General features: G+C 40.2%; 1 protein-coding gene across 9 annotated transcripts in view; it reads left to right on the plus strand.

Annotated features, from left to right (window-relative positions):
- The window catches only part of GAS2 (growth arrest specific 2), a 126425-nt gene that overhangs the window by 37882 nt on the left and 62375 nt on the right, over positions 1–26168 (plus strand). For all 9 annotated transcript variants that reach the window (XM_084762429.1, XM_084762427.1, XM_084762433.1 and 6 more), the window contains one exon: positions 19557–19698. In XM_084762429.1, coding sequence (XP_084618555.1) covers positions 19557–19698 — 142 coding nt within the window. The remainder of the gene's footprint in view (positions 1–19556; positions 19699–26168) is intronic.

The following is a 26168-nucleotide window of genomic DNA, read 5'->3' on the forward strand; positions in this document are numbered from 1 at the left end:
ATCACAATAGCATAGACCTTGCTGTTAAACAATGCAGCATTTTCAACGATGAAAACCAATATGGTTATCATCACAGTGGCCATTGTTATTTATAAATATGCTTTTTTCAACTATTTTTAATTTACCCTCTCTCCATAGTGAAAATAGATACATAGGAGAGCTGGGGCAGGCTAGTGCATTGATCACTCCAGCACGTGGCAGATGGAGGCAGTAGGATAAGGAGTTCACAGTCATCCTTGTTGTTTATAGAGTTCAAGGCTAGCCTGGGCCACATGAGACCCTATCTCAGAGAGAGGACGGGGGCACAAGAGAAGGAAAGAGGAGAGAGATTGCTTAAGATTTCACAGCATTTTTTTTTACTATTTAATCTAAGTCTATATTAAATGATAATTAATTTACTAAAGCCCATGGGTTAGGAATACATTGAGTATTTCCCAGAGGGAAAAAGACCCTTTCAATTGTGCATAAATTATAATTGTGCTACAGCATTATGTCTATTCTGTGTTTGCTTGTGTGTGTGTGTCTCTGTGTCTATCCTGTGTGCATGCATATTATTGTGTGTGCATGTGTGTATGTCTGGATGTATGTGTCTGTGTGTCTGTGTAGAAAGTATGTACAGGTATGTGCATATCTCTGTGTTTCTGTTTGTGTATGTGTGTGTTTATATCTATGTATATATATATATGTTATATGCATTATATGTGTTATATGTGTTTATGTGTTCTGTGTATATGTGCTTAGTATCTGTGTATGTTTGTTTGTGTGTTTGTATGTGTGCTGTTTATTATATGTGTGTTTAGCATCTGTGTATGTTTGTGTGTTTGTATGCATGTGTGTGTATGCATTATATGTCAGTGTATGTGTCTGTATGTTTGTATGTGTGTATATGTATATATACTGTATATGCCAGTGTGTGTATGTCTATGTAAATGTTTATGTGTGTGCTATATATTTGTGTGTGTGTGTGTGGTGACTATCCTATATTTCATATTGAATTTAGGAACAATGACAGTGGCAATAGATGAGCTGGTTAGCTTCTCCTCTGAATTAATTAATGACATCATACCCAAGAAGGGCTTAGTGATTTCTTCTCCTAGCTTTAATTCTATCTTTACATTCTCCCAGCATTATTTTTGCCTACTTTTCCTGATTGATGGTGCATTTGGGAGTTTTACAGCTGTGTAAACATGTTTGAGCAAGTGCGTGAAATCTGCTACGTTCAAGGTTTTCTGTGTTAAGAATTATTTAATGCTTTTAATACTCGAAAGCAAGTTTCTACGTATGATCAGCAATTTATAAACTTAATGTTTAAGCATAGGTAAAGGTTCTTTCATACCTGCTTTGGTTTGGTGAGACACTACACTCATGAAGAAATTGTATTCTATAATTCTTCTCGCAGAACATTAATATTTTCAGTTAGAACCGGCCTCTTTAGGGTAGTAGAAGCCTTGCCTTTCTTTGGAGGACAATTTCCTCACATCGTACAGTTGCAATAAAGTCAACAAAATCATATGGTTGATGTGTGAAAATATTTGAGCCAAGTCTATAGCAATATGATGTAAATTTTGACTTAATTAGTATATGTATCAGAATATAATATCACAGGATTTGAGATTCTTGAATGGTGAAAGGAAGTCTAACTCTAATCTTTCTAATGTCCTATGTTCCAGACCTTGCTTTTGCTTGTGTATATGTGTGTGGTGTTGATAGTGTGCGTTAGCATGGTCATGTGTATGCAGATACACATATGCCTACTTCAGCAATTCTCTACCTTATGTATTGAAACTGTGTTTCTCACTTGTCCTCGGAGCTCACCTCAGTTTAGCTAGTATAGTTAGCCAGCTTGACCTGGGATAGCAGACTCCCAGGACCTGGGATTAGGGGTTGCCTATAATGCCCATCTGGCATGTATATTGGTGCTGGCCCTCAAATTCAGGTCGTCACACTTGTGCTGAAAGAGTTTTTCCCTCTACGGCATCTTCCTAGCCCTCTAACGTCCCAATTGGGGGAAACCAAAACAAATGACAAACCCATGTTTTTGTTGGTTGATCTGTACACTTTCTGACCTTAGTTCAGTGCCCACACTTGGCATCTTCAGTATGGAGGAGTATACTTGCACACCTGGCTCTGACAGTTCAGCTGTGTCTTTCCTTGTATACTTACTGTGCTCTTCCCACTGGTCACTGTTGTACTGACTGGTGTATAAGACTCTGACCCACAGGGGTGTCATCACAGGGTTAGGCATTCAGAGGGTTCAGGCCCCTTTGCTCCCAACATTCTTCCCCACTTATCTCGTTTATTTAAGTGTTGCTGACTCAGACATCAATGGTTCTCTGACTTTGGAGATCCTGGGTGATTAGACCAAGTTTGAAGTGTGTGCTAAGAGAGAAAGGTGAAGTTCTGTTATCTGGTAGGATGCTACACTAAGTGCAAAGAAGAAAATGGGCATCCCAGATTTAATCCCTGCTCAGGGAAAGAACATGCTGGTCACATGAGACATTTGTCCCAGCAGGCTCACACAGAGAACCTGTTCGCCCGAACTGTAGGATAATGTTACCACAGAATCCTCTCTACTCCACAGGGAAAGAAGCAGCAAATATGAACACCCTCCTTCTTTAAGAAATTGTTATTTTATTATTATTATTATTATTATTATTATTATTATTATTATTATTATTATTTTACAGAGCATCTTTTCACTGGTACTGGACCTCAAATCATTCCTATGAGGTCTTCATGGCTTCTTAACTTCTGCCCATGGCTCACTGCTTTCTTACTAGGAGTGTTTCCATCCTGACTGTTTTACAGAGAGATGCCATCACGAAGCTCAGAGCCAAGTAGTAGACAGTGCTGTGCCATTGAGAGGTTTATGAACAGTACGCAAAGGAGTTTGGCATGATTTTACTCCCAGGCAGCTGAGTATAAAAGACTTGACATGAGCTACATGTACAGATTGAGGTGAAAAAATAGCAGCTAAAGAAAAGTGGCTATGACCTATCTTTAAAGTGTGTGTGTGTATGTGTGTGTGTGTGTATGTATGTATGTATGTATATATGTATGTATGTATGTATATAGTTAAATATATAGGATAATAATATATGTGCATTTCCATGTGTATCTCATGTGTGTGTGTATGAGAGAGAGACAGAGAGACAGAGACAGTCAGAGAGAGAGAGAGAGACAGAGACAGTCAGAGAGAGAGAGAGAGAGAGAGAGAGAGAGAGAGAGAGAGACTGGTGTTATAAAAGAGGTCAGGAGAGGGAAGTATGAGATTGTAACTGAGGGAGAAAAAGAGAGGAAAATAGAACATATGACATGAAAGCAGAAAACATAAGTGCTCAGGGAAAGGAGAGGGACCAGCTTGATGTGGGAGAGGGGTAGTAGGGGCTGACAGTTGCAGTATAAATATTTTAACATACACCAGAATCATGAAATAATCATATGAGTAGTTCAGTATATGTGCTTGTTGTAGTATAGAGCAACTTGGAGGAGTTGACTTGTCATACACCTAGAGGCCTTTGCTCCTAAAGCATATTTAGGTTTCCAGTCACCAGGGCATTTTAACTAAGTTAACTGGTGTGTTTCTGCTCTGTCAGTGATAACCTGATAGTTAAGCACCTCCGTGCATTCTCCCAATCTGAGACTCTGCAATTGTATTAAAATTGAAGGAAATTATTTCAATCAAAGCTCTGTCCCTCCCTTACAGTAGAAGTTCTTCACATCTACTGTGGTTTAGTGTAAAATGTCCTGTAGAGGATCATGTGTTTGCGCTCTTCCCCTCAGCAGGGAGTACGTTTTCAGGAGGTGGTGCAATCTTTAGGAAGTGGAGCTTCACTGGAGGAAGTGGGTCACTAGGGGCTGGTTGTGAGGTTCACGGCCTGGACTCACTTCCTGTTCCCTCTCTTCTGACTGTGGAGATGTGTCACTTACACACAGAGCAGGCTGCCATGCCTCCCCGACCCCATGCCATTATACACTGTATCTCTGCTTAAGCTGTGAGCCAGAATTGCACCTCTCCCTCCGCTGTTCCTTGACACACACCTGCTCACAGCACAAGAAAAGCGGCTGGTGCAAATTTTACTGTAAAATAGACCTTTGATGAATCCCGCTGAGCGACCTTAAACCCACACCCAGGTGAGATGAGACGTGCACTGCACCCTGACTGCCACTTTATGTCTTCCAGGTTTTGACTTACTTTACCCGTGATAATACCAACTAATGTCATTGCATGTGTTCCAGCCTCAGTTCTGCATGGGCATTAACTAGCCTGGTGAGTGTTCATGGAACCCACCACAGGCCACTCTCGGGAGGGCAGTGCTCTCAGGGTGGCTTGTTGCCCAGTCACAGTTCAATCTTCTGGTTTTGTATCCAATGCTTGCTCTTTCCAGAGCATCAGTGTCCCAATCTCATTCATAGAAAAACTACATGTGGTGCTAAAGATTTTAGGTGTATATTGAGAGCATAAAATTAGCTTGCTAGGAATTTCTGAGTCTTGCTATGCATTTTTAACCTTGTGGGTGGTGGTGCCCTGTTGCAGTGTCTAAGGCTTGGGCAATGCCCATAAGCAAAGGTCAGGAGCAAGTATTCAAAACAAGTCACGTTACTCTCTCAGCTCCTTCCTCGCAGTACAGCTGTTCTGTGCAAAGTGCTTCTGCATCTGATGGTTCACTTGTGAGTGGGAAACTTGACTTGTTTTTCCAAGCTTTACAACAGAAATTTTGTTGTAAGATTCAGAGGTTATATTTGCCTATAATGAGTTGTGAAACTGAAAGATTTTTCTATCATTAGATCATTTTTAAAATAGGAACATGACATGGATTTTGTGTGCCTTGTGATGATTCTAGTATTTACCATAATATACTTTTTTGTTATCTTTTGTTTGTGTATTTTTTAAGACAGGGTTTCTCTGTGTAGCCTTGGCTGTCTGGGACTCACTTTGTAGACCAGGCTGGCCTCAAACTCATAGAGATCCGCTGGCCTCTGCCTCCCTGAATGCTGGGATTAAAGGTGTGTGCCACCATATCCTGCATACCATATTATATTTTAATAATTAACTTATTTTTGAGGTGCTTGTAATTGAACCTAGGACCTCTCACTTACCAGGTATGTGATCTGCCTCTAAGCCACATCTTCAACATAACCTTTCCCTGCTTAAAAAAATTGTGTGTGTGTGTGTGTGTGTGTGTGTGTGTGTGTGTGTGTGTGTGTCTTGCATATACGTAGAGAGTGAAGGTCACCTTCTAAAAATTAGATGGGTGTTAGGGGTTGAACTCAGGTCATCAAATGGAAGCAAGCTCCTTTGCTCTCTTGAGGCCCTTTGCAGGCCTGGACATTCTAAGTAAAGGAGATGGCTGAAGATTGCATGATGTCAAGGTGATCCAAGGGGCTGCTGTGTGTACTGCATGCGTCTGAACTAGCCAAGTGCAACTGGAAGAAATCACAGTTTGTCCTAAGGTGAAGATGGGGATAGAAATGAGCATATTAGTACTGACAGGATCCATTCATTTTGAAGACTTCAGGTTATTTCTTCTCCAGCAATGCATGCAATGACAATCTGGTGGTGGACGGCAGCTAGTGCTGTGTGCAGCTGCTCAGCTTTGAGAATTAGCAGAGAGAGTGACTGCCAGCGGCTCACTGATAGCTCCTTAGAAGACACTTCTGATGTGAAGTGAGGCGTTAGTACCGTAATTACAGATTTGCTTTCAGCTGCTGAAGGAACCATAGAGACCAGATCATGTACACATATAAATCTTTTCCGTAAGTGATACTTACTGCCCTACAAAGTAATGAGTGAGGCAGGAATATGAGAACGTTGTATCTTCTCAGGATCCCTAATTAGCCAACTACCCAAGTACCATTTAACAACCAAGGTAAGAGCAGTTTGTGGGAAACTGAAGGACAGAGGCTGAGAATCCCAGTGTGTGACAACTGCTGTGAGAATGCATGACTTTATTGCCTAATGGTAGCCAACAAGGCAATAAAAATGTAGCGTAGTCAGGTCCCCATTTTACCAACTTTATCAATTCATCATACCTCCAAGCTGTAAATATTGTATAGCTGTGATTCACACAATGGGCGAGGGTGAGGGTCACATCTTTGGTGAGGAGGTTTCTGTGCGTGTGCTTGGTGGTTAGAAATGCAGGTGCTCTGAGAACCCTCACAGCCAACTCTCGGGACACTCCGTGTACACTGTAACAAAGCTCACCAAATCAGAGAAAAGTTAGCTCACTGCAGACAGAGTTATAAATATGAGGAACAGGACGTTTCACTATGTGACTGAATTTAGGGAGCATGTTAACCTAGAGTAGTGTCCATTGGGTATTATTTCACTTTTAGTGGATCTCACCGACCACACACATCCTCACAACTGCATGCACACAGACGTACACACAAGTGTACACATGCACACGTACACAACTGTAAGCCGACAGACCCACAAGCCTATACAAGTACCTCCCCATCCCACTCCCACACAGGCACACAGACACAAATATACAAGCACAGACACACGGGCACACACTTCATCTGTGTGACTTCCCAGCATTAGCAGTGTTTGCTCCTTAGCAGGAAATAAATCTACTGGATTTTTCCACAATGACATCATCTCTTCCCCATCAGACCCACTTCCTGCCTTAACCACATTCAGGCTCGTTGGCAAAAGAATTGAATGTTTCCATGATATCTGATAGCACTAATTTTAGTCATTGCTTTAAAGGCAGGAGAATGTAGAATACGGTGTCAAGAAAAATAATTCTCCCCATATGGAAAAATGAGAAATTAATTGTTTGAAAATGAGCTGTTTCTAAATGGAGAAATTCAAGGCATTTGAACAAATCAATAACGACTTTGCAAGCTATTTTGTAAAAAGAGGAACACTTGGATTTTTTAAATGACAGCCTTTTTATAAGGAGCTGAAAATTAAGGAAAAGAGGTATTTCTTCATTTACAACTGCCTGAGGATTTCGGGGTAATTTAAAATGTGAGTAGTGCTCATGCTATTTCTGTGTGTGTGGTCCAGAGAAAGTAGTCTGTTACATCACAGATGAGGTAATTTACAGTGCACAGAGCTTCCAGCTCTTTCCTGAGTTCTCTGGGGCTGTTGCATGAATGCTTCCTTTGTTTCAGTCAGCAGTTTGGATATGCATTCTATCTCATGCATGAAGCTGTCTGGGATGTGTTTTCTGCTGGCATTATTTCACTGGTCATGTCTAATTTCACACTGCACAGCCTGCCTGTCTGTGGATGTATTGCAATCATTGTTCCGTATTAAAAGTAAATAATAGAGTGATACATTGAAGCCAAAGTAGGGGAAAATCAAGAAATCTGGCTCGGTCATGACTGTTCATAAAGAATAAAATTCTCCAGGTGTGGAGGAAGAAGAGTCTCTCTGGGACTGACTGCAGGAAGTCTCCGTGTGTGCTTTGACCCTGTCTTGAGAGGGATGCTCAAGTCCTCCTCCCAGAGCACCCTGCCCTGTGTCACATTTCTGTGGGCAGTGGGCGGGGCACCGAGATCCTCTGGAGATGCTGCTTTTAGATTCATGAGGTAGAACACAATGTCACAAACAACGCAAGCTAAACCAACTTCATTGAAATAGTCTAGGAGTGGAAACCATGTTCACAACAGTAAAAACAAACACAAGTCTGAACAGAAGCAAGCAATCCTGCTTCTAAGGCCTTACTCTTACAGTAGGCGAAGTAAAGTCTGTAAAGTCTTAAAGCTGAGCAGTGAGGAATACACCCAGCTTCCTCCTCCCTTTGTAGTTCAAACAAACCCTTCATCTTCACTTCACAGGAAGGCAGTAACCTTTGTTTTCTTTTTACACTGGTAAACTTTGATTAGTGCTTACTAAAATAAAGGCATTTTTACTCATCTCAAAGTCAGGGCCATCCTAGTGCATGCTGGGAGTATGTCCATGGTTCCAGCTCATGGGGAGGGCTATCAAAAATGTAAACCCCAGACAGGGGTTTACACAGTAAATGAGAACAGGTGGACATTTAAAGGAGGAATGGTGAGTTTTTGCGTTTTACCCGTATCCTAAGTGAGCATGCAGGCTGTGGAGATGGCTCAGTGGTTATGAACACCCTTATTCTAGCAGACAGCCAGAGAGCTCGAGTTCGACTCCCAGCATCCGCATGGCTCCTCACAAGTATCTGTAACCCCAGTTTCAGTGGATGCAATCCTTCAGAAAAACAAAAAAAAACTTGCCGGGCATAATGGCGCATGCCTTTAATCCCAGCACTCAGGAAGCAGAGGCAGGTGGATCACTGTGAGTTCAAAGCCAGTCTGGTCAAAAAAGTGAGTCTAGGACAGCCAAGGCTATAGAGAGAAACCCTGTCTTGGAAAAACCAAAAAAAGAAAAAGTGAGTATGCAAATACTTATGTGTGTATATATATGTATATGTGTGTATACATATGTGTATGTGTACATATGTGTCTGTGCATATATATGTATTTGTGTGTATATGTGAATGTGTATGTAAATATGTGTGTTTGTATAGATATATGTGTATATATGACATGTATGTGTGTATTTACACCTTTATGTATATGTGGGCACATGTGTATATGTGTGTATACATTTGTATACTTGTGAGTATATATTTATGTGTGTATATATGTGTGTGTATGTGTATGTAAGTAGTATGTATGTGTATGTATGTCAACATATAGGTTGTGCTACTTCAATATGAAACTTGAACATTCTACCCTGTTATGATGTCATAGGAAAAAAAGATCTCACATGTGAGCTCATGTGACCTGCCATGAGCCCTGAAGCAGAAGCCCTGAAGATAACAACTAAAATTGCATCACGCAAGATTATATGTATGAGATGTATATGAAATATTGATGAGCATCTTTTAACTCAGTTCCTCTCAATATATAATATCCTTTCACATATATGAAAATATTCTAAAGTCTAAGAAAATCTGAAACTCAAAAGTCCTAAGCTTTCTGGGAAAGCATATTCTTCATGTTTGTGTGTGTGTGTGTGTGTGTGTATGTGTCTGTATATATTGCATATGTGTTTACCTGTACATGAGTGTGAATACACATGCATTAGTGTGTGTACATGGATGCACAAGAATGTATGCATATGTGAATCTGTACATGTATGCATGTATGTGTGCATATGTGTGCAGAAAGTATATGTGTGGGTGTGTGCATATATGTGCCTTAGTGTGTGTGAACATGCATGTATGAGTGTATACATGCGCAAGCCTACATATATATGTGTATGTATGCATATGTGTATGGCGAGCAGGCATGTGTGTGTGTGCGCATGCATGAGCTTGTACATAAATGAGCATGAATAAGCATACATACATAAGTGTGTGTGCATGTGTGTATTGTGTGCACACATGCATGTGTGTGTGTTGAGTAACTTTATTAATAGTAAATTGCAATTGGGAAGCAATTTTTATGTTGTTCTATGTTCTCATGGTTGCCATTTTAACACCGTCTGAAGCCTGGAAGTCAAAGTTTCCTCTCCTCACACTTAGTCCCTTTTGCTCTGATAAAATAAAGTAAACTTGTCTGAACCGGTTGTTCTGTCAGATGCTGATCTGACCATCAGGTTACTGAAAACTGAAGTCAGCGCACATCACTTCTTTGATCATAATTCTCTAGTGCAGCCCTCAGTGCTTAGAGACAAGCTGAGTTCTTTTCTAACACTGGAGCCCACCATGCTGCGGGACACAGCTGCCCATTCAGCCATAGTTCCTGTGACCTCCCCTACTTTCCTTTCCTACAATTCCTATGAACTCATTGGAAAGCTTTTGCAATGGCTCTCCTAACTTTCTCAGGTTGCACCGCTCAGATAAATGAGACTTCCTCCCGACTCTCCAAACGATCTCTTGGACTAGGTCTTCCCTGACTGGTGAACCTACCACACAGTACTTTCCAAGATGCTTGGTAGCTGAGAAGAAGCTGATAATTACATACAAAATATTGATACATGGAAATAATAAATCATCACTTAATACTTTTAGGGAACTTCTTGCTTAATTAAGTGAATAAAATATGAATATATGAAATGTACTTGCCAATGCAAAATAGGGACAGATAGACTGCTTGTGTTTGGTATATTGTGACACTCAGCAAATTATTGAACATATGTGCACTGTATGTTTGATGATATTGGGAAAGGTATGGATGTCAACATGATCTTGCTTTTGTAGTCTAGAAGGAAGAAGGACAATAAGCTAATAATTAAACAGTGAATCTCCACTCATAAAAATCGTTGTAAAATGCAAGTGGCTTAAAGACTACCCAGTGTGGTCTTGAAGAAGATATATGTTAGATTATTCTGAAGTGCTCAGAGGAGTTGGGCAAGCTGAGAGGACAGTGTTCCAGTCAGGAACCACGTGGAGGGCCACGATGCCTTAGAGGCAGTGAGGAGAGCGTCTACATGTGTGAGTGGAGCATTGAGAGTTGAGACAGGAGCTGAGACTTTTGTGCTATTGAGGCATTTTCAATACAAGTGTAATGAAATCTTGTCATAAGTGATGTTGGATATGTGGAGAATGAACTGAGAGGAGGAGGTGAAGTGGGATTGTCCAGGCCAGGTAAGAAATAGCAGCCACTATACCTAAGGTTTTGACGGAGGAACTGGCTTCTGCATGAAGCTGAGAGCAGGAGGTTGTGCAACAGTCTGGAAATGAGTTGTATAATGTGGACATCAAAAATTAATCCAGCTGTGCACTGTGGCACACATCTGTAATCCTAGCCAGGGATACACAGAGAAATCCTGTCTAAAACAAATAAATAAATAAAAGATTAGACCAGTGGTTTGGTCTTGGGGAAACTAATGAGTAAAGGCATCAGGTTTGCAATTGGAAAGGTGGGTGAAGTGTAAGACCTGGGATGGTTCACAGAGTAACAAGCCTATGTCAATAAACCCTCCTGGATGCCCCAAGGCGCAGCCTATGGCTCCTATCACATCATCGCTTTGTTTACAGATGGAACAAATGTGCAAGCTAATGATTAAAGGAGGTTTTTTTCTGTTATTGAATTTTAGTGTTGGTGTGGCGAGTATATGGGAAACGTCTTTTTCTTTTTTTTTTTTATGTTTTGCTTTTGTTTGTTTGTTTGTTTGTTTGGGTTTTTTCACATTACCTGGAGAATCTGGCAAAGCTTGAGCCTTTGGATTGTATTTGTAGCTGGTAAATGCAGCATTCCCCTTCAGAAGGCTAATCTGATGGTGGAATGGAGAGACTCAATCCACCCAACAAAAGAACAGAGGAACATTTTACATTTAATGCCTGAGACATTAAAAGTAGAGTGTCAGTACTATGAGCCAGGTGATGACTTTTTATCAACAAATACAATAAAAATAAAGGAATAGTCAAAACAGTTTGGATTTATTTATTTATTCATTTATTATGGATACAGTATTCTGTGTGCAGGCCAGAAGAGGGCACCAGATCACATTCTAGATGGTTGTGAGCCTCCATGTGGTTGCTGGGAATTGAACTCAGAACTTCTAGAAGAGCAGCCAGTGCTCTTAACCTCTGAGCCATCTCTCCAGCCCACTTGGATTGATTTTTATCGTGTGTGCTGTGTATATATGTGTCTCTCTCTTAGTGTGGATGTACACATATGCATTTTGGCTGCAAGTACATCTCATAAGTTCTGTTTTACAGGTTTTATGCATGAACTGGGATAAAATTCAGAACCACTCTAAATATATCACATTCCTCTCAAAACTCATAGTCTGGAGAGAAAGTCAGTGGACTGCAAACAAAACAGAACAAACAAAAAAAAAAAAAATGCAGGTACTAGGTGGGGTTTCCCCAACTGAAAGTAAACAAGCTGAGTGGCACTGTGAGTGACACTTGATTTGCAGTGAGCATTTAGCTGACCAAGACTAGACAGCAGAAAGAAGGGCATCAGGAGAGCAGCCTGCAGTGAGGGGCAGGGAGCAGAGAACGCAGGGGTGGAGATGGACACCTCTTACCGGACTGCAAGAGAGATGGGAGGCAAGCCAGTGGAGAAACCTTCTCCCAGTGGGAGGGGCCAGCCTCCTGGAAGCTGTAGAAACCTTTTATCTGGAAAGGTTTGGTTTTGCACCCTGTGTACTAGGCAGTCACCGACAATTTTAAGTGTAAGAAACAATCAGATTTGCCCTTTGAAAGCCCCTTTCTGATTAGGGTAGAAACCAGAGATTAAAAAACACACACACACAGTAGAAAAAGTCAGAAGGGAGAAGCAAGTTCTAAGCAGAAAGCACTTGTTTTAATCTTTAATATTTCTTGTATATGGGTTAGCATATTGTGGTGATTACAGATTTGACCATATTACTAGTGCTTATACCTTTAAATTTTGTAAATGTCTTGACTGTAGACATGTACCAGAAACAAATATCGTCGTTGAAAATAAGCTTTGATGTGGGAAACACAGTAGTACCCCTGCACGCTTTCTCATTTAATCCATACACAAATGACGGACCCTAGATTTATAAACAGGTTAAATAGACTAAGCATCTGTTCTTGGCCCCATCTAGTTGATTGATGGACACATGTGGTATGCCTCCAATATGTTCTGCCATGCATTGGAGTTAGAACACTGAGGAGCAATGTGGGACACTCCAGCCTATGTTCAGAGCATTTGGGAGCCTACTAACCTCACCAATGGACACTGCGCTGCCAGAGCACAGCCACCGAAGAGCTGCCAACTTGTGAGGATGTAGCTCTGTTTCAAGTATCTTATGATAGTGGCTGAGAAAAAAACTTTTACTGAACCATAGGGTTACTGTGTGTGAGCTCAAAAATGGTTACCAATATTTATAAATGATTAGAGCACCTTAGAGCACACAAAGCATTTGTGAGAAGTAAGTGACTCCATATCTATTTTAAGTGAATTTTATGCCCCGTCCTTTAAGTTAATTCTCTCATTTTGGAAAAAAATGACAGAAAGTGGGTGTATTACTTCTTCTTCATACTTCAGTATGTTCTTGAGAGTAATGATACTATATCTTCTAAAACTCACTTATATTGGGGATGCTTTTGAGTTTGAAATCATAAACCCCTTTATTGTTCTTCGTTTTGGACAGAGGTTGTGAATGGGAGACCTCACGTGTCTGCCTACATACTCAATTGTTCAAAAGCAAAGGGTTTCACATTAAAATATCCACATTTTTTGATATTCCTCAGAATATCAAACCTCAGAATCTTACTGGGGCTATCATTCTCTAGGGATACAGTAAGTTACAGGAATAAAAAGGGCTGCCTTCTTGAACACTGGGTGAGCCTCCGCCTCCCAGGGTCACCATCCTCCTCACAGCCTCTCAGATCTAATCACTCCCATTTTTTATCTATTCTCCTCGGCCTCTGCAGAACCCGCAGGAGCTTGTGACCTTGGCTAAGAGTACACTTTCATAAATGCTAGCTTGCCATTAAACCCTCTGCTGCTCCTGACCAACTTTTCCACTTGTGTCATGTCTTGTCCTCATTCCTGATGCCCAAGGCTGTCAGATGTCTCACTTTCTGGGATTCGCTGACCTCTTGGTCAATCTGGAGGTCACTCACTGAGCTGAGGCTCAGGAAGTTGTCCTCTGCTGATGCCCCTTCAGCTTCCTCCCCATTAGGCATGGTGCTGTAAAGTCACCAGAAAACTGAATTTAAACCATGGCTTGCCCTTCCGCTGATACTCTCCTGATGTGATCTGAGTCTTGACTCCTCAGGAAGAGTGAAGAGGCTAGAAGGGAACCTTGGTCATGTCTGCTCTTCTTTTATTCCCCACCAGGGAGTCACAGCGATCGCAGAGCTCTGGTTTGGTAAGGGTAGATTGAGCTGAATGAGATTAAATGCCTACTGAGATTTTTAAAAATAGGTCCCTCAATGAACTGGATGTTAAAGTTCAGAGTTACACTTTTAAAGTTTTGAAGAAGCTCGTCTTTTGATTCATCCATAAGCAGTGAGTACAACAGAAGGCTTTACAGAGAGCACTTGCATTCAGAGTCCTATGTAAGACACTGCATTTATAAATTGAAAGAACAGGGTCTGGTAATGTATGCCTTTAGTTTCAACACTTGGGAGACAGAGGCAGACAGATATCTATGAGTCCAATGCTTTCTTGGTCTACAAAGTGAGTTTCAGGACAGCCACGGCTACAAAACAAATGAACAAAAATTTAAAGAATATACTCATTGCCAAGCTATATAAAATTATCTTTCTTTTATTATTATTGCTCTATGTGTTTGTGTGTGTGTGTGTGTGTGTGTGTGTGTGTGTGTGTGTGTGTGTGTGTGTGTACCCTTGCCTACCTGGGGCTGGAGTTAGACAGTTGTGAGCTACCTGGTGTCCTCACGATTCTTCAGCAAGCATTAACCACTGAGCCATCTCTCCATCCTCCCAGACTTTTTCATTGTTTTCCTTGCCTTGTCTCTTACAGATTGCTATATAGCTGGATCAATTAGCTTGTTTCTTTTCTGCACTTATAATTGCCATTCCTACTTAGTGGAAGACTTTACATTTGTCTCGGTACTTCTCCATGACTTGATAGCTTATTGCTGCTTATCCTGGATTAGTATTTTGTTGTGTATCCATTCAACCATTTAATTTCCTAGGCCAACTACTGAAGCCATCTTGGTTGCCCCCTTGTTAGTAATTAATTAGTAATTATAAATGAATGTTTGTAAATTCTGCGTAGGGTTTTCAGCACACATGTTTCTAACTCATTAATACTCTTTTATTGCCCAAGGTCTTCTTTTAAGCCTGAAGTTTGACATTAGATATGATCTTTATCTCCATTATTTTATGTAATAACAGAAATTGTTCCAAGTAACTAAAATGGTCCATGCATATATTTAACTCTAATTTTTAATGTTTGTATTAATTCTTTGGGAATTTTTCTAAAATGTGTTTTGGTGATAATCACCCTAACCCCCTTCTTTGCTCCTCACAGATCTACCCCCACCTCCTTACCATCTAATTTTATGACCTCTATTTTTTTTTTATTTAATACCTCATGGATTTCAGTTTGTGTTGTCCTCATGTTTCTGGTTGTGGGACCTTACACTGGAGTGTGGTGGACCTACTAAGCAATTATCCTCACAATTTCAAAGGAGGAAAGGTATGGCAAGCCTATGCTGTCAGAAAGCTTTGGGTTTTTGTTTTGTTTATTTGTCTGTTTGTTTCTCTCATTGAGTGTTTTTGTGATATCACAGCATGATGGACACAATAGAACTTTATCGAGTGCCAGATCTCTATCATGTAAAATTTACCTTAGAGTGGAGGTGGAGGGTCCATTTAGAATTCCAGCCTGATGTTTTCTGTTGCTTCTGTATTAAATCAATGTTGAAGAACAAGGTGCTGAGTTCTAAGAAAGATGCAATGGCAAAAATAATTTTTTCTTTAAATTTTTTATTATTTTTATCTTAAAGAGCATATTTCCATCCTTGTAAAAATTGGTGTTATTATTGTGTTTTATTGATTATTTATGTATCTGTGCCTGAGTGAGTTTGTGTGTACCAAATGCATACAGTGCCCATGAAGGTCAGAAGAGCATGTTTGATTCCCTTAAACTGGAGTTACAGGCAGCTGTGAGTTGTCTGATGTGGGTGCTAGGAACCAAACCTTGGCCTTCTGTAAGAGCAGTAGGGGCTCTTAATTTCTGAGCCATCTCTCTAGACTTTTACATTTATTTTTAAGTTGTATGTATATATGTGTGGGTATACATGTAACATTGCACATGTGTGAAGTTCAGAGAACCACTTTCAGGGATTGATTCTCTTCTTCTGTCCTGTGAAGACTGAGGATCATCACAACTGGTGGCCAGTGTCTTTACCCACTCAACCATCTTGCCAGCCCTTATTTCATCCTTTCTAAAGTGACATGGTATTTGAATTTACACACTTTGATACTTTAAGTGTCAGCAAAAAATTTTACTGAGAGAGATTACTTTTCATTAAAATATATAGGGAATCAGAGAGCAACAGGGATTCAGATGGAAACGTTATTTCCACCATGGAAAGAGTGACTTCACTGCCTGCGTATTTGAATAGCACTCTCCACATACCTTTTGGAAAAGAAGCAATATTACTTCTTGGCCAGCACCACATCTTCTGCTTTACATCTGAAATGTCTACTTGATGTAGTCCAGAAAAGGCCTCTGTCTTGAGATTGCGTGAAGAAAAAAAACTTATTTAAACTGCCGGAATTAAATTTTCAGTTAACAGTGTAGAGGAAATTAAAAATAGCATTTTCTCAGACCTTTTCATTTATTTTACCTTTTTAATTACTGGAATAGGTGACAGATAATAATTCTTCATTTTAGCTTTAATTGGCCCAAATTTGGGGGATACCAAATGCTGAGATCCAAGATTTAAAACAAATTTGATTTATCATGGAATAGCTGAAACTCATGGATGTGAAACTGGGTAATTTAGTTCCAATTGTGTACAAGCTCACCCTCTCTATCTGGAGATGGAGGTGCTGTCCTCCTAGTCAATTAACTCAGGGTGTCCTGCTTTGACACTTCAGTAGAGAGGTCCATATATAAACATGTGTTCTGTGCCTCCAGTGTGGTAGACACTACAGACTCTGGGTCACTCCTTAATGCTGCCATGTGTCAGTAGTGAAGCCATTATCTGCTGTGCATGGCCACTGTGGGCCTCACAGAGGCAGTGTGCTGTTGGTCAGTGGGCAAGACCCTGCCCCCAGGGATAGGATATACTTGTGATGTGCATGGAGTAGTCACTACTACTCTTTGAAGCTAAAGCTTCCTGACGTCATAACAATTCTATTTTTATGTCAAACATTCATCCATCAAGTAAATATTTGGTCTATACCATTGAGTATCTGAATTATACCTGGGGAATAGTCTGTCTGAGGAGGGTTAGGACACATGGACACACTTTTGAGGAAAAGTAGACATGGGGTCAAATACATTTTATGAAACATCCGATAAAGGCTTTACTTTCTCATCTAATGTGCTATCTAATATAATAACCATTATCACATGTTCCTATTAGAATCTAAGTTGATAAGACTTAGAAATGAATTGTTGTTTCTCTCCCTACTCACCACGTTTTGATGCTATATTTTTATTGAACATCAAAAGTCATTCAAAATCCTACTTAATCACCCAACCCCATCTTCAGTGGTAATTATTGCCTAATTTGATGCATATTTTTCTTGACATATTTATAATTTTTATTTTATAAATATATTAATAGTAACATTTTTTAAAACTTTATATATCAGTCATCTATGCATACCTACCCACATTATAGGAAAAAAATCATGGTACATACATGTAAATTAATCTCTACCTAAGAGTATGTTCTAAGTACCTTTATGCCTCAGTACATATATGTTTATTCCTTTCATATGATCATTTAGAACTCCATTGTGTTTACATAACCTGTGGTATACTATACCAGCTCTCTCCTAACGTACTCCTATTTCTATTTCTCCTACTTAATCAAGGTCAAATAGGGCATATACCTGGAACTAAGTTGCTGGATTTAAAAGCATTAATATTTTGATTTTAAGCTTAAAATACTAATTGCCATTCATAAAAAGCTTATAAAGGAGATATTACATCATGATAGGTATGACTGTTTTTTAAACTAGTGTGTGGAAGCATTTCTTTGAAAACTGTTGCTGATACCTGAACTAGATCAGTTAACAAGATACTACCATGTAGCAAAAAGCAACAAATGCTGCTAAAGTGTGTTAGAGGAAAAAAGGAACAATTACACCTCGTTGGTGGTATATGTGAACCAGTCCAATTACTATGGAAATCAGTATAAAAAGTCCTCACAATGCTAAAAACAGAATGGCTACAATAGCTAGATTGGTCCTGGGTATGTGATGGAAGGAATCAGCCGGCATAGCACAGAGATGGCCATACACCATTGGCCATTGCACTATGGTTCGCAATAGCCAGGCAGGAATTCAGACTAGTTGCCCATCAAGAGCATAAAGGAATGGTGAAAGCAGATGTGATATAGGCTACACAGTGACGAATCAGACATAGAGAAGAATGCTTCTTGTCATTTGTAGGGACGTGGGTGGAATTGGAGATCACCATATTAAGCAAATAAGCTGGACTCAGAAAGATACATTGCATGTTCTGTGTCCAGATTGTAAAGATGTGAAAGTAAAACAGAAGATGAGGCATTAGGTATTAGACTCAGGGAAGGGGGAACAGGGTGATGCCTAATGTGTATGTGGTTAACTGTTATATGCATGCATGCAGACCTCACAGTGAAACACAGTATTTTGTATAATTAATGTGTACTAATTAAAAATAAAGAGTGATTACCATGTTGGCAGCACAATATATAATATATGTATATACATATATTATTCAATATAACTGTAGTGCCCAAAGCATGTGCATACTTGAGTATTCGTGTAAAAATGTCATTGTTGCATGTCCCATGTCAACTTTAATCTTCAGTGGAAAGATGTGCCTCTCAGACAGCAGGCCCTTCCAGGCTATAGCAACAGACATTTCGTATTATGGAGCCACAGAACTTCTTGGTTTGAAAAATTGTGTGAGCTTCACCAACTCACTCAGGCCACTGTTTCATCTTGTTGTACTGTGCTGTACATGAACTCAGCATCCGGCTGCATGTTGCTTATCCTATGAGAAGAAGACATGACTGTCTCTGAGTCTAAATGACCAAATAGTCTCCCTGGATCTTTTTGTTCTCTCAGCAAGGTTCTAAGTAGCGCTTATGTATGAAATGCTTGACTCTGGCTTTAGCATCACACTAGTTCCTTGGCTTTGTGTGGTGCTTGGAAACTGGTTATGCTCTGTTAAAGGAACAGCCTGTAGCATTTGCAGTGGTGCCAAGCAGCGGTTTCCAGCTAAGGTTCCAGGGAAAGTGTTAGCAGGATTGTCTTTTAGGTTCCCATACACCTGTATCCTAAATATTTCCTTTTATGCCAAAAGTGAGGTGACAAGAATATAACTAGTACCATGTAAAAATGACAAGGTCAGACAAGAGTTATTTCTATATGGTCAGGCTACATCGTATGTCTAAAAAAAAGGAACCTGGAAGGATCACCATAGATTGTTATCTTGAAAGACTTAAGATAGCTTCTTTATACCAGCATGGAGACCTGTGAGGTGGAGATCTCTTCTGTTGCCTTTTAATTTCAGATTGTGCACATTTTCTGTATTTTGTGAACTTGAGATTATATCTACATGCATCGTTGGACACATTCATTGTAGTATTGATATGAAAATACATTTACATACTATGTGAGGAAGACTGATAGATAATTTAGATGAAACAAAAAGCAAGAGTAATCGCAGAAGAAAAACAAAACTCAGTCCGCATTAGGGCAAGGGCTCATGTGCATTTACTGGAGAGTGTTCCTGAGATGAGGGTGGGTGCTGACTGCATAGACTGCTATCTCCTGGGTTTCCGTAACATTACACTCTTTGTCTTTGGTCTTTACAAACACATTTATTTATTGACAGAAGGTAAGTTTCAAATCATCTTGTTGAAAGCATATGTACATTTTTAATATGTCTTTGAGATGACCCTACCCAGCACCCCACTAGACTGAGGCTGAAATTTCTTTATTTTCCAGACACTGCCACTGAAGAAGATCCCCTACAAAGCAAGCGCACCCTCGGGCTCCTTTTTTGCCCGAGACAACACAGCAAATTTCTTATCCTGGTGCCGAGACTTGGGGGTGGATGAAACATGTCTTTTTGAATCTGAAGGCCTGGGTATGTATTTCCTTCAAGACTTTAGCTGATGGGGTCTCATAGCTGCCTTTTCTCCCTTCGTATCCACCCACAGTTTTTGTGTGCTATTGTTTTCAGATGACTTTAAAAAGTGGGAGTAAATTGAAAGCTTGTGGTTGTAACTTCACCAAGTCAAGGTAGACAAATGCTTCTGCCGTCCTGCCCCTGGCCACCTGGTTGATAAAATACAAAAGCAGCGGTGGCAGAGTGCTATCAGTGGGAGCTGAGTGCAGTATCGGAGTGCACAGGGCTGAGTTTTATGGCCCAGCTCTAATCTGTGCTTAGAGCATAATCTGTGCTCTGCCGAGGGAGGGCAAGGTGTTGTCACCTCTGTGAAGGGCAAAAATTTTCAGATCTGTCTTTGCTGAAACTGAAGTTTATTAGTTTATATAGTTAACTGTTTTTAGGGTTAAAAGTCAGGTATGCATGAGGGATATTGAAGTAAGTGCCAAAGGTAGACACCTCAGTAAAAATACCTTCAGAGATTGCTATTTCCTGTTGCTATTGTCTTCTGATTGAATTTTGGCAATTCCATTTCCGGACCACACAGTGAGGGCCTTAATTTCTTGGAAGGAAACATAGGATGTATTGAACTAGTGAGTGGTTCCATACTGCCTGACACTCTGGGATTAAAGGTCGATGCTTACTGCATCAGTTTCCTTTAGTGTAATTGTAACGTGGACAATATTGGAGCTAAATCAATCTTGGTGAAGTGGGACCAAGTCAAGAATGGAGACATCTAATGGGAAAAAAAAAGCCAAAGCTTTTTTTGTCTAAGGCTCTAAAAAGCAATTTACCAAATCACATAATACCAAATATTACCATTAAAATAAGCCAAGCATTGTTCAGGGAACAAGTACAGAAACTACCCACCAAACAGTTAAAAGAGCCTTTGTCCCTGAGCCTTGGATAATAGTATTTCTCTGTTAAACCCAGCAAACCCACGGTGACAGTGGGAACTTGACGTTTCATATGCTAAGGCCATTTGTATCTGTCCCAAGGTGAGGGTAGAAAATGTGAAAAAGACGCCCATTAAATATCTGAGAAATTCCTCAGCAGAGAAGAGAGGGCACTCTAAACTTAAAAGAAAAAATGACGAATCAGAATAATTAGACGGTAATGTGGCACATGCGGAAGTGTGCTCCCTGAAGGCCCGTTGAACCAGTGGCTTTGATTATTCTTGGTGACAGGTGTGTGCATCTGTTGAAGCCACCTCCCCTCAGCCCAATAGCAACGTTACAAATGGGTCTTTACTTTTATGGGTTTAGGGTTGTGAGACGGAGAATTATAGGAAGTAAATGAAAAAGAATGACTTGAAGAGAAATAAAATGTTCAGCAGTGCCTCTCCACAGAGTCACAGTCAGCCAAGTGTCAGCTGTGAGGAAGGCATAAAGACAGTTAACATCGTGATTTAAATTACGAAATGACACAAGAAAGGCAAAGAATGGCTACACAGGAGAAATCGCCTCAGCAGCTGCTTTAACTTACACGTTTGTTTACTGGACGGATTTTTGTTAAAGATATTTTCTTTTTCACTTACTAGTGAAACCCAGATGGGTTACAGATAACTTTGCATATCTTTGTGGCCTGACTCGTTTTTTTTTCTGGTCTGTGAGTCATTTTTGTTGTATGGCCTAATAGGACTTTTAGCAGAATCCAGCAGGAATCAATGTGGTACCAGATTCCTCCCTGGAAATACCACTGCAATTCACATCTGTAGTGTGTGTTTATGCTCGCAAACACCCAACTCAATTTAAGCCATAAATAATACATTTTATACTGAAACTGTAGACCCTACAGAGTGAATTATCTCGTGACGTGGGTGTGTAACTGTATGGTTATATATACAAAAATTAGATAACCTTTATCTTTCTGTTTACAAAAGAAGGTGACAGTATGAAAAGAAAGTTTGTGATGATTTATATATAAAGAGATATACTACATATTCAGTTACATAAACATTTGATTTTGATTATATTTTTTTATCTTAGCTTATAACTTTTAAATTAAAAGGTACTTAAGTGTCCAAGCAGGTTCACTAAATCTAAGATTTCAACCCGTCTAAAATTTAAAAGCTAGTTTACAGTCAGTACCAAACTAAGTCAGATATTTAGGCTTTCTCTTTTGCTGCTCCATTAAAAAAGCATATGAAATTACTGGGGCTCAGAGTAGGTATAAGGAGATGTATTATAGGTCTTGGGGATCCAGTAAAAAGAGTCAATATGATAGCATTGATTTAGGATTAGTTGGAGAAAGGAAACAGCTGGGCCCGTGGATATTAATGACAATAAAGAGGAAGGACAAAGAGAAATCTCATTTCCCAGTGGAGCCCTCTCTCCCTGGGTGTTTTTATTATTCACTGTTGAGGAGGCTGCAGAGCCAAGCTGCTGGCCTTGGCCTTGGCCTCCCACAACAATAGTGCTGTGTGCTCTGCTTGATGTCTTTCACGCTTTCACTTTTGAAAGGGAATTTAGGGCAAGGTTTTTCTCTTTCTTTTTTTTTTTTTTTTCTTTTCTTTTTTTTTTTTTTCCTACCTCAAGATTCCATTTCAGTGCTGCTCAGTGAAGAACATCCTTTGTGCCCCAGTGTTTTGAACAGAAAGCAAAATAAAAAGATGCTCTGATGATGGGGAGGATGTATCTGAGTGACTGGTAAACTAGATCACAGGGCTGGCCCAGTGAAGAGGCTTCTGTTCATGCTGCTCAGAGGTCTGGGCCTGCTTAGAGAAAGCCTCCCTCTGGGCTCTGTGCAGCCGCAGTGTTTGCTGCAGTCATTTGTCGGAAGTTATGGACTCTTCGTGGCTCACTCAATCTCTTCTCTTTCCACAAATGGCAAATGTCATGAACCCCCCACGCATGTGTTGTGGGGCATATAAGGTGAAATGGGGAGTGGCACAGCTCCCAGTTCCAGGTGTCGCTCATGTCCATTGCATTGTTATTAGTTTTTTTTTTTTTTAAACAAAGCCTCAAGTAACTCAAGCTGGCTTTGATCATGCTTTATAGCTGAGGATGGCCTTGAACTCTTGATCCTTCTGTCTCAGCCTCTCAAATACTGGGATCATATATATCAGCCACCAAACTTGGCCTATTTTATCTCTGAAAGTCCGAGAACCAATCTTCTTCTGTAAAGGTCAGTTTTTAGATAATAAGATAACTGTACTCAAATATCACTTCAAAAGTGAACAAAAGGAAACAGGGGCAAAGGTCACGGATAGCCTACTGATAAAAGACTGAGTTAACTTCTTAACTGAGGTATAACATCATAGGGCGTGCTGATAAAATGTTTCCAACACTTTGCCAGTGTCAATAAATGAATAGTATCCAAAACAATAAATGAAAAGTTAAGCAAAACCTTATGTAGGATCCCTGAGTATATTTCTACAGAAAGTTAGGATGGTCTGTACAAACAGTTGCACACTTTAACAGGTTTTTAGGATTTCTACTGACTTCTCTGAAGGAAATTATAAAAGATGGAAACCTCAATGTCCACCGAGACATTTTAGAAAAATAAATGTCCCTGGCATTTGAAGTTATTCTCAACAAACTGTTGTGGTCTAGAGATATCAAAATTAAAATCATATTCGTGAGGCCATGTAAGGAATGGGGACATAAGGCACAAGACGAACATTAGGCACAGTTATGTCTGTATATTACAGTAAAGGTCACGGTCCAGTTATGAAAGGAGAATGGAGAGAAATTGTGATGTTAGTGATATGGGCTTCACTTGCTAGCAAGACAGGTAGGAAACAGTTACAGCATGTGAGTGGGCACATGGGAGCTCGATTAATGTATCTTAAAAAGAAATCAGAGTCATTTACATAGAGGACCATTTACTGACCTTTCATAAATTAGCATATTAAGAAAGCCTTTTCACTCTGAGGCCATGCAGAGTGCAGGTGACTGAGAGCTGTAAGCAACCACGCCACAGAAGACTGCTAAGATAGATAGTAGCCCTTGTGGAGTGCCTTGTCAGTGTTTCTGATTTTGCTTTACATAAGATTAAGAAAAGACGCCCATGGTATGTCCTTGAGTTTACAAGTGTGTTGTTCATCAGCCTAATATCAAAATAGTTCTCTGTTTAATATATTAGTGAATTTTTAAACATGGAGTAAAAAGACCCACTTTAGAAAGCAGTGAAAATATTTATATTTTTATTCCAAAAGATATACGTAAAGATTATGAGATGGTATTTGTCAATTACCCTCCTGTCAGTAACTAATGAGTTTTCAAATATTAATTTAGATATTTTAATCACTTTTTAAATGATACTGGGTATTTTTATGTGGCTCATTTAAAAGTATGTTATAAATGGATGCTGTTGTGTGATTTTTCTAAAGCTTTTAAAGTACAATTCATTTTCTTTAATAGTGATTCTTTTATTTATAAGGAGTACATGCAGCCCACAATAGCAAACTGGTTTAGAATATGTCAACTTTTTTTTTTTTTTCTCAGAGACATGTTTGGTTTTCTCTGTACACAGTTTTGCTATCTGGGAGATAAGAGGTGCGGGGGCGGGGAACTCTAAAAACGCACAGTTTGCTTGCTTGCTCTACTTGTGTCTATATCAACATGTTGTTGGCTGATTGTAGGACCTGGAGCACAATGACTGTTCATCTGTTTCTCAGAGAAAGAATCTGCCCACCGAGAAACGGGTTTGCTGTGTGCCGTGTAGCATGCTCTGTGTGGCTCATGTGATTGCCACTCTAATCCTGGTTCCCTGTGTCTGTGCTTGCTGTGTGGTCTCTGTTCTTTCCATGCACCTCTGTGACTAGCAGGGCTTTTTACAAAACTCATGATCTCTAGGGTTCCGGGTGTTCTCTGTAGCACACCTATGGCCTCACCAGAGTGAAAGGGACTCTGTGGAGCCTATGACTAGCCGTCCTCACCATACACTGCGTGGTCACTGGCTGCATCAGAAGAATACTTGATGCCTGCACCCTTGTGCGATATGCTTCCGTTCTTGTTCGTGTTCGTGTGTGTTGAAAACTGTAAGAATACGTCAATGGGCTAAATCAAGCCAATATTATTTGTCTATTATTACAAATATCCTATTTGTTAGTTGTTAGGATTAACACAGGATAGCAATTGCATGGGACTGATTTCAGGTCCAGGTTCTTTGTACTGATTTGCTTTTTCTCCAGGTTGATTTTGTTTTAGATTTCTATTAGAAACTTCTATTATTTTTTTTAAAAATCTGTTTTAGCATTTTAATTCATGTGTTCATTTTATTTTATTTTTGTTGTTTTTCTCTCTTTTTTGAGAATGGACTCAAAACACTCTAGGCCAACCTGGGGGGGAACTCATGGCTGAGGGTGATCTGAAGTCCTAACTCTCCTGCCTCTAGGTGCTGAGTTTTACTTAGAAACCCAGGCATCCCCTTTTCAGAACTAGCTGTCCACACAGTTTCCATGAAAATGTCTGAGAGAATAATATGGAGCTTATGAAGACCGTTGAGTTGTTTCCTGGGTGGCAGTTTCAGGGGCTTTAGAAAATCAAAGGTGACTGAAAGACACTGGGCAGCTCTGTAGTTTTCCTAGAGTGGGGTCTGTGTTGGCCCAGGTTTGATGGTTGTATCTCTGTGCTCATCAAAGGCAGCTAAGCACAGAACATATGCTGCCTCCTGTATGCTCTGCCGGTTGACCTCACTGCACTAACAAAAGCCTGTGACAGGGAGAATTAAATGATTTTCACCCCATATTACAAGTGCTAAGTGGTAACCAGCATTTGAATTCAGCTTTATTCACCTCCAAATACTATATACTCCCTTATAGAAATGAATACTTTGAGTAAGTTTGTAAAGTTGTATAGGGTTACTTTAAGTTAAAGGAAAATGAATAGCTGTACATGATACCAACCTGAATACACTTGCCCTGGTCACCGTTCTGAGTGTTACACGCTGGAGACAGGAAGCCTGTGTTCCCGCACATTTCTTCACTGAGCTTTACCACATTCATTCCACCCCACAGTGCTTCCCATAAGGATGAGAATATGGTGGGCACTGTCCGGGTAGTATTTGTATGGACAGCTCGTTGTTTTAAAAACCGTTGGGTTGATAGAAATCTTCAGCCGTGTTATGTGTTGGTTTCCTGCTGCTATACTGAAACACCCTGGAAAAATCAAACCAAGGGATTCAGGCTGATTTGCCTCGCGATTCCAGGCTGCAGTCTGTCCCAAAGGCAGGAGCTTGAGAGAGCTTCGCGTCCACAGTCAGGTGCGGAGAGCGTGGGTCGGTGCACTCATGCTCAAGCTCAGCGCACCCTTTCTGTTTCATACAGCCAGGAATTCCTGCTCAGGGAAGGTCCTGCCCAGGCAGACTCCGAGGCTAGTCTTACTCTGACAGATGTTCACAGGTGCACCAGTCAGCCTGTCCCCTAAGCATCAGGTTGACAATTAATGGTAGCCATCACACCCAGCATCAGTGACCGGTGGGGAGTGTGTCTCCTTAGCTGCACA

This window comes from Acomys minous (genome assembly GCF_964271855.1).
Source record: "Acomys minous genome assembly, chromosome: 2".
In the NCBI taxonomy this organism is placed as follows: Eukaryota; Metazoa; Chordata; class Mammalia; order Rodentia; family Muridae; genus Acomys; species Acomys minous.